Below are 10,362 nucleotides of genomic sequence, written 5' to 3' on the forward strand. Positions count from 1 at the left end.
TGTCTACAATAAATGTCATTATTGGAATCCTTGTCGTCCTCGTCGTCCTGCCTGCCTCCACACACCCGTGTCCGTGACAGAATAACCGACCCAAAACAACAACATGGAGATCGCTGCTCGTTTCCTCACCATATCCTGCCGGGATCTCCCCTTCTACGAGTACGTCGGGGAATTCTGCAAGTTCGCAGCGGTGACAGCGTTAGAGGACGGCGTCCTTAATCAGCTGTTCTGGCTCGGGGCCAACTACCATCTCCCCGTGGACCTCCCAGACACCACTGGACTAAGTTGGAGGGAAGGTGTCTTCCGGTGTCTGGGGAGTGTCCGGTTGTGTCTACAATAAATGTCATTATTGGAATCCTTGTCGTCCTCGTCGTCCTGCCTGCCTCCACACACCCGTTTCTGTGACATGTATATTTTAATGTATAAAGACCGATTTATACTGTGTAAGAAAAAAATAAACATTATTAGCAAAATTAAATAATTGGCTTGCATATTACTACTGTACTAAAGCCAAAGCAAATAATTAGCACTTATAAACACTAATTACACCACTTTGATATATAAACCTGAAGACAAACATGATCTATTTGATTATTTATTTATATAGCGCATTTCATAATAATAACGATTTTACTGTTTTACAGCTCTATAAATGTATAATAACAATTTTTTGTCAATTCCTGCACAACCCTCTTGTTTGAAACTCCTGTGCAGAATGACTTGTGGGAGTAAAAATGAAACCAGCTATTTATATTCACAAGGGCATTGTCTTACAGCTCCATCTTGTACACCTCACTTGTTACCTTGGTTTTTGTTGTTTAATGACAGTTGGTTAGTGGGAGGAAAAAATGGGTTTCCTTTTAGACTTTATGTGCCTTTGCTTTTATTTTTATATTTTATGCTAATGCCTCTTCTTTCATTCATACTTCTTTTTCCAGGTTGTATACATGTTTTAGTCCATTATTATTTATGTTTACTTGTCATGCAGAGACACATCTGTCCCAGACACCCACACCTCTCAAGTGAAAAGTAATGTTTAACAGTAAACACAGAGAAGTTTATTCCAATTGATTTCAAAACTATTCTTAGTGCTGTTGTGACAGTGAAGACAGCTTGATCTATGAAGCAGTAATTGGGCTGGACTGAGCTTAATCATAGCGGGAATACAGGGATCTATCAGGAGACATTGACTTTCTCTGCACAAATCTCACCTGTCGATGAGGAATAAATAGCCTTTTATCTGTATGGCTGTACAGCGAAGTCTTGGACAGGTATCAAATCATCATGACCTCTCTGATGCAAGCTTGTTTCAGCATGTATAGACATTTCTAAATGATATACCATTACACTTAATGAATAAAGTTGGGCCAATGCTTAGTGGGTAACTATTGACACATTGGAGATGTAGTGCTCATGTGGATTTTGCAGAGTCTGGCCTGAAATATTTCTTGATTCCATTTCTACTTTCTTGTTTGTTACACTAAATATGAAAATAAAACAGAGATCTGTACTGCCTGTCTCCAAGATGTAAGGCTGGTCTGATTTGGTTGTTTTATAGTATGGATACTTGATACATTGGTAACAGATTGTTTACAGATTGTTTATTGGTTATTGTTTATTATTTCTGAAATTAATTCAGAAATAATTGTAATTATTTCTCAAATTAAATGAATCTTCAAAGGAATAGTTCACCCGAAAATGAAAATATTGTCATTATTTACTCACTGTCATGTCGTTCCAAATCTGTATACGTTTCTTTCTTATGTTGAACACAAAAGAAGATATTTTAAAGAATTTTGAAGAACCAAACCATTGACATCCATAGTAGGGAAAATACTATGAAAGTCAATGGAGACCATCGACTGTTTGATTACCAGCAATCTTCTAAATATCTTCTTTTATGTTCAACAAAAGAAAGAAACTTATACAAGTTTAGAATGACATGAGGGTGAGAAAATGATGACAACATTTTCATTGTCTGGGTGAACTATCCCTTTAATAACAATGTTTGTTATTAGATTTTAACAAATCTCAGAATAAATATTATTTTTTTATAGTAGACATTATAATGTTGTGATGCCTACATTTACTTTACAATGCATTTAAACAATGAATTTGTTATTTTTTATGTATTTATTATTTATGTATTTTTTATTAATTGAGATAAAATAGTATATAATCTTAATATCTGACATTTATTAATTATTGGCCATAACATGATCAAATTTTAAGTCCCCACATTGCTTTCTGGCTGCTCTATACTGTACTGTCCAAAAAAAACATGAAAAATGCCAAAAATAATGCTAATTTAAATGAAGAGTTCAGATGAAAAAGCCTCTAAGTGCCATCTGAAATTTTCTTCTAAAATAAGCATTTTTCTCCGGTTCCTATATTTATGTTCAGTTATTTCACTTTTAATGACAATGAACAGAACCTATTAATTGCCATTAAAGTTAAATAACTGAACCCACACATGAGAGCCTGAGAAAAATGCTAATTTTGGAATTTGGAAGAAGATGGCACTTAGAGGCTTTTGCATCTGAACTCTTCTTGCATCCTAACATGAAGATAATTATTAATTAATCTGTTTCAGCCAGATCTTTAATAGCAGCGCATCATTATTTTATAGGGATGGGAGCTCAACTGGCTGACTAGTTAAACCATTTAGACACCAGCTTGGCCTGGTTTGGGAGACCAGCTTAACCATCTTAAAAGACCTGCAAACCACCTGTAGGCTGGTTTAAGCAGGTTGCAGCCAGACTTGCTTAATTCTAACTTAAAGTAGATTCTGTTGTAACTGAACTTGGCTGTTGACAGTGTAGCAACAGTGCTGTTGTTCTGTAGAATTCGCTTTTGAGAGAAAAAGCCCCATCAGTCGAGCTCTTATGATTGCTTGATCATATAAACAGGACACTTTTCATCCTGCTGAGGAGGTGATGTTTCCCTTTCATTATCTCCTGATTGCACCCCATCTAGCTCAGGGTAAGTGGAGTCATGCAGACTCATTGTGTTGGGTAACACTCGCCCCGCAGCCACCACCGAGGGTGTGGTTTCACACACAAAGCAGCTAGGAAAATAGAGCATCGTCTCCGCGTAATTAAACCGCTCATGCCGGAAGCGTACTTTCAATTATAACGGGCCTGGTTAATATAGTGGCTAGTTATTTATTTATTTTTATGATGGACAGAAATGAAGATATTCAACAGAATAAAGGAGCTCTGAGAGATGGATGATGCTGGAACCGCCAGGTGTTATTTATATGGATGTCGGTTTCTCAGCTGTTTTTCAGCTGTGCGTTCAAAATGATACAGGTTCTTTATGATAGCAGCATATGTTATGTCTGTGCAATATGTAAACATTTCAGGGTTATCCATGTGAGTTTATTTTATATTATACTCTATGATACTGACTAAAGAATTGTAGTGTAATTATAGTGGCATTTGCTAATCATCACAACACATATTTAAGGGCCAGAATATCATAAAAACTTGCCGTTTAATATTTTTGTGAAACTTTTTTTAAATTTCTTTTTGTTAATTAATAGAAAATTGAAAAGAACAACATCTGTTTGAAATAGAAATCTTTTGCACCATTATAAATGTATTAATATATCAACAATTACGGTCACTGAATACATTCTTGCTTAAATTTACAAATATGTTAAAATGTAAAATTAAATTAAATTTGAAAAAATCGTACTTACCCCCAAACATTTGAATGGTATGTTCATTATGAAGAGTTTTTGCTGGGCATTATCAATAAAAAACAAATATCCACCAATCTGTATAAATGTATGCTCTCCTTTTAAAGATTGAAATTAGCTGCAAAATTTTATTTTAACCTTTAATAATGGTTTTTACCAAAGTTTAAAAGCTCTATAAATTTATACTGATTATTTAAGGGCAAAGTTTTGAAGTGAAACGTAACAGACCTCACTAGTTTCATTCCCCATTTTTTAATTTGTTTTTCTGTTTTTGGCAGTACAATTTACAAGCCGTGATCATATGAGCTGATATATCAGTCGCAAAGGATATTGAGGTCTTTGGTTAATTACCTGTTAAAGTGCAATATTACTTGTTTTCCCCATGACACCTACAGTAGCGCTAACAAAAGCAGTCAAAGTTATCACAAAGACGTCCTGCTCAGAGCGCCGCTGCCTCTTTCATACCTAGTGTGCATGTTGGCTATATACGCTTTGCTTTATTAATCATTATTACATCTCATAGGGGGTAATTAGATTCAGTATTAGATTATACGACATGCTTGAAAAGTGTGAAAGGTGTTTAAAATTCCTGTGTTTTTATATTGGATTGCTAAGTGCTTTTTGTCTGACTGAAAGTGTTGCTCAGAGCTGTGATGGAGATCACAAGCTGTTACACTAATGAGGTGTCTGGAAGCTAGTTATTACTGCAGTGCTAGTTGACGCAGTTGATGAACAGCAATCAGATGGTGCTACTATAAGAGACTGAAAGCTTTGAAAGGACCATAGTGACTTCAGAAATGTCTATAACCTAAATATATAGTACAATAATGTTCAGTCTTGACGGTAAAGAACTAAAGCGTTTACAGACAGATTTGTGCAGTTTGCTATTCTTATTTCTCGCTTTGGTGCCGTCATTGTTTTGACATTGTTTTCATGGGGGTGACAGTGTGGAGTGGATTGTCTTTGTTTTTCCTCTCGCACTCATTATCACTCCTGGTTCAAGGAGATGTGCTCTCATTTGCATGTGTGCCCCTAAGAGCTGGAGTCTTTATGTGTATCAGGTTATTCATACTGCTTAGAGCAGGACTGTTTTACTGAGGATTAGAATACAACCAATCAATTAGCAATGAGAAAGAGAATTGTGAAACTGCTAAACATCTTCAGCTCCTCTTTACTCTTCAGGCCTTTCACCGTCTTCTTGGAATGGAGTCTGGGTGTATTCACACCTGTCTTGTTTGGTTCGATTGAATCGAACTCAAGTTCGTTTCCCCTCTTGGTGCGGACCTTTTTGGCAGGTGTGAATACAGCAATCGCACTCGGGTGTGGACCAAACAACCGTACCGAGACCCAGCTAAAGAGGTGGTCTCGTTCCGCTTCCAAACGAACTTTGGTACGGTTAGTTTAAGGTGTGAATATGACCCGACCTCGATCGACCCAATTGTAGAAATCACGCTCAGAAACAGACAGCTCGCACATATATTCCTGTTATTTGCGTTTCAGTGGCTTAAAACACTTGTTTTTAAACCACAATGCTTAAAAACACATGCAAATGATGAGTTTTCGTGAACATGGCGCACAGCAACGTGACGTGAGCACGCTAAATAGGCTAAAGCTTGCCGCAAAAATTACCATGACTATGTTGGGGGAAAATAGTAAGGAGATATTTGAATTATTTATTAATAAACTAGTGTTTTATGAGTCCGTATCGCAATGAAGTTGATGATCCTGACTTGCCATCTCATCATTGGACGCGCCTTTAGAAAGAAATGCATCTTTACGGATTACATAAGAGTTTTTGTTTTGGATTTGAATGATTTCGTTTTGTAGTCATTTAAAGATTTCTATAGATATGTTCATCATGTCTGTTAGGAAAATATTCGCTGAGTTTCATTTTTGTGAAGCGCTCCTGTTCCAAACTGAGATGGCAAGCGCATCCTATTTGTTTTCTTTATTTTACAAAAGCACAACGTTTTCTTGATATTGTGAGTGCACACAAATAAAAATAGACACTTTACAGTTGCGAACGATGTATTATTGTTACCTTTATGAGCCAAAATGACGGCGTATTTAATTTGTTTCCACTGATGTCCTGAAGCGCGCTTCAGCTTCCACTCTCCGCACAAACGATTGGATATGCACCTAATAGCGCACATTTATATAGGTTTAATGTTTAAACTAACATTGTGATATGCTTTAAGTACTTTATATCTATAGATTTTATTTTCGGCAAGTCGTAATTACAACATCGTATGACATTGTCTCATATGATGCTCATAAGTTGCCTCATATTGCATTAGTATCTGATTACACCAAATCAGTAAAAGAATAAAAATTGCACTACGAAAGATCTCCATCATTAGCCTGTTTCTGCACTTCCTGTTTTTCACTGCTTGAGAATTTCTGTCCAATAAATGGATGACCCTAGCACACGTGTTGTTTTGTTTATAATTTCTGGTTCACTTGCAAAAAAGGGTAGTGTGAAAGCGAACCGCACCAAACAAAAAAAATCAACATTGTATTTGGTCCGGACCAAAGAAAGTGAACCAGCGGACTTTCCTGGTGTGAATACACCCTTATACTTGGCCTCAAAATCAAATAAAGAAATTGTTTGGCAAAAAGCCTACTTTGAAGATATTTTTTTAATTGTGACATTATATCTAAGATTTTATAATGAAATTATTTGAGAAATAAATCAGTTTTTGTCCTAACCAGCCACAGTATCAAGCAGGTACTATATTTGAAATTGATAAATGATAAATGAAATGATTATTCAGTCTAATGTTTTCCAGATCTTTAACATTTTTCCACTTAAAGGTTTGTCTCTCTATGTGACGGTTTTATAATGAATGTTTAAAATCTTATGACCACCAGGTTATTCTGTTAATGAATGGCATGTGTCTGTTAGGTTCACCTGTGCACATTTGTACATACATGTGTTTGTTTCCACCTGTACCTTGTTTTATTATGGCACTTGTCATTTCTATGGGCCTTAAACAGTGTTACTGTATCAAAACAAAGCTCTCAGCATGAAGAGGCAGTACAATTATGGAAGCACAGTTCTATCCTGAGGGCTCAGTAGAACATAACATCCTCTATATATACTCCATATATATATATATATATATATATATATATATATATCAAATCATTCACAGTGCAAAAGAATATTGCAGCCCTGTCTGATGTTTCTAGCATCTGCATTTTTATTACCATACATTGCAAAGTATTTTCTGCACATGTATTCTGGCTCTATATGGGGAAACCTTATTGATGTTTTATGTCATGTCATATCAAATATTCATATATTCTTACTTCATGCATTTTAAATCTGTTCTTATTTGAATGTAATCTGAAACGATAAGCTTCTATTTGTTGGTTACATGTGAGCTTTACGATATACTGTACATTATTATATGATATCTAAAAATATAGGCATGGCTTACTGTGCGTAAAAGAATAAATAAAGATGAAATACTTCGGTTTGATAAGTGACAGTGGTTTATTTACATCTAAATGCTTTTGACCTCTTGTTTAAACACGCTAGAGCTGTTCTATCTAAATAATAGTCCCGAATGTCTTAACTTTAGTTCATGATTTCACGCTTAGCGATTTTATGTGCACAACAGCCTGATCTGCTTGCTGTTTTGCATTGTTCTTTCAGATCATTACAGTGGCATTTGGTCTTATCCTTAATGAGGCTGCTTCATTAAAAGCAGAATAATTGGTGTAAACTCCTGCTTAGTCCAGCTGAAAAGTTGTCATAAGGCTGGCGTGTTTGATCAGTAAAGGTCTGACCTAAGTTTGATTGTAATGAGGTGGGACAAATAACTACTAATTTCTCACCCCAATAGTTTCTTGTTTATATAGCTATTATGTTGCCAAAAAATATTATAATAGCTGGATCATGTTTGCCAACAGTTTAATGGAAACCTTTGTGGATGGAGGTGAAATGCATGATAAATTTACAGTTGAGTATGATCAGTTGATAAAATGAAAGAGCTTTTTTTGTTTCAAATGGACTTTCAAAAGGATTTTTAAAAGGAGTCGTATAACTGACTATTCTTTCATTATTTACTCATCCTGTCATTAAAATCTGTATGATTTCCTTTCTTGCTTGAAACATAAAAGGAGATATAAATTTATTTAAAGGAGAATGTTCTTGACACAGTGTTCCTCAGTGGTTTCAGGACTGCAGCATATATGCATGAATTGTGACATTGTGAGTATGCAACGTTAATAATTTTTCTGTCTTTTTTTCTTTTAGGAAAGGAGTTTGAATGCGTACCCATTCCTGGAGATATGCAAAGGAGATCTGATCCATTACATGTGTCCTCTGGAGAATCAGGTGGACTTCTGTGTGCCTGAACTGCTTCAGAAGAAAACATCTGATGACACTGAGGAGACAGTGGAGCATAAAGATGCTGATGTTACAGAGTTGGCAGCGGGTATGTTACTATACTCATCGGCCCAGTATAAGGATAAGAATTCTTCTTCTTCTTCTTCATCATCTTCTTTTTAATGTCTTTCATCATCATCAAAAATAATCTGTATTAATTTGCTTTAAATATCACTAAATGAAAACATTTCATGTTTAAATTCAAAAATATAATAATAATTGTTATTGCTAATATTATTACCTTCTTCGTCATCATCATCATCATGATCAAAAATAATCAGTATGAATTTGCTTTAAAAATAAAAAATATTCAAATAAAATGAAAACATTTGTAATATTTATTTACATTTCTTTTTAATATTAAATTGAGATTAGTATTATTTTGTATTATTAGTATACAATTACAACATTATATGAATTAATTGTAATTGTACGATTCAAAGCACATGATTTCAGTTCTCTGATGCGTAGGCTATATTATATATTACATATATTGCAATGTGAAAAAAATGCAGGCGTCATGAAAATCAATCCATAACAATTCTCAATAAGAGCTGTCTCTTGATTCTCATCCCTTGTCCAGTAATATCACAGTAATGTATCCAGTAATATCTATGTAGTTACAGACAGATGGCTTATGTGATTGCCATGTTCAATGTCCAGTTCTTTAGCCACCTCTGCTTAGGATCCCAAGCTATTACCCTCATTTCAGATGTTATAAATCTATCAGAACCTGCCAGCAACATTAAAGCGGCGTGTGAGTGCTTGCTTGAATGTGTTCATGAGCACTCATTCATCATGTGCATTTATTCCAGAGCAATTGCACAGTAGTCACACCTTATCTGCCGTATTATGTCTCTGTTGTGAGCCGACAAGCTCTGTGAAACTGAGAAAAATGAAAGAGCACGGCTCAGTCACAGCGGCAGTTGTTTTCAATTCACTCTGGTCAGTAAAACAAATGGCTGTGAAGATTGATGCTAAAGTCCGAGGGCTGTTTTCTGCTCTGCACAGCTAAACAGAGTCATTACTCCAGCGGGACAACAGCTAAACTCAGTGTGTGTGTGTGTGTGTGTGTGTGTGTGTGTGTGTGCCTGCAGCTCGCTTAATTAAAGGCCGTTCAATCACAGCTGCTCAGCTGGATCTGACAAGTTCAGGTTGTGAATCAAACTCCTTCATTTGGGGGATTGCAGGGCAGTTCATCTCGCTTTTACTCTCTCTTTCTCCATCCATTCCTCTCTTTCGTCTCTTAGGTGCTTTAACATGAACCAAAGAACTTTAGATTTACGCATTGAGGACTGAGCTTGGATTTCAGTGCGGGTATTTCAGGCTTATTGGACACATTCAGTGAGTTCATTGTGAGCATGCAGTGACCTTTATTCATTCCAAATGCATAGCAGTATATAAACGTGCAGCACTTCACATATTCACTTCACATGTGCTTTCACACTAAAAGCATTTCAGCTATAAATATATATATGTATATATTTATGTATATCATATATATATTAGTGCTATCAAATGATTAATCGCGATTAATCGCATCCCCCAAAAAAGTTTTCGTTTACATAATATATGTATGTGTACTGTGTATATTTAATATGTATATAAAAATACACACACATGCATGTATATATTTAAGAAAATACATATATATACATACAGTTGTGTCCATAAATTTACATGCCCCTTGCAGAATATGCAAAATGTTAATAATTTTAACAAAATAAGATGGATCCTGAAAATTGCATGTTATTGTTTATTTAATACTGTCCTGAATAAACTATTTCACATAACAGATGTTTATATATTATCCACAAGACAAAATAATAACTGAATTTATAAAAATGACCCCGTTCAAAAGTTTACATACCCTTGAATCTTAATACTGTGTGTCGTTTTCTGGATGATCCACGACAGTTTTTATGTTTTGTGATAGTTGTTCATGAGTCCCTCGTTGGTCCTGAGCAGTTCAACTGTCTAAGGTGAAAACATTTACTGTTGCTCAAGAAGGCAACACAATGCATTGAGAGCTGAGAAATTTTTTGAATTGGATGATCAGAGTAAATTGTACTTATTTTGTCTTCTGGGAAACATTTAAGTATTTATGTAGCTTCTTAAGTGCAGTACCAAATGAAAAAAAAATGTGATCTTTAAACAAAATAAGAAAAATTGACACATCACCATCCTGTTCAAAAGTTTACACCCCCCAGCTCTTAATGCATTGTGTTGCCTTCTTGAGCATCAGTAAATGTTTCCACCTTTT

General features: G+C 35.3%; 1 protein-coding gene across 1 annotated transcript in view; it reads left to right on the forward strand.

Annotated features, from left to right (window-relative positions):
* The window catches only part of LOC107673607 (testis-expressed sequence 264 protein-like), a 69,798-nt gene that overhangs the window by 53,210 nt on the left and 6,226 nt on the right, over nucleotides 1-10,362 (forward strand). The window contains exon 3 of the mRNA XM_016467253.1: nucleotides 7,968-8,148. Within this exon, the coding sequence (XP_016322739.1) occupies nucleotides 7,968-8,148 (181 nt within the window). The remainder of the gene's footprint in view (nucleotides 1-7,967; nucleotides 8,149-10,362) is intronic.

This window comes from Sinocyclocheilus anshuiensis, unplaced genomic scaffold (genome assembly GCF_001515605.1).
Source record: "Sinocyclocheilus anshuiensis isolate Anshui unplaced genomic scaffold, SAMN03320099.WGS_v1.1 scaffold44, whole genome shotgun sequence".
NCBI classification, from domain to species: Eukaryota; Metazoa; Chordata; class Actinopteri; order Cypriniformes; family Cyprinidae; genus Sinocyclocheilus; species Sinocyclocheilus anshuiensis.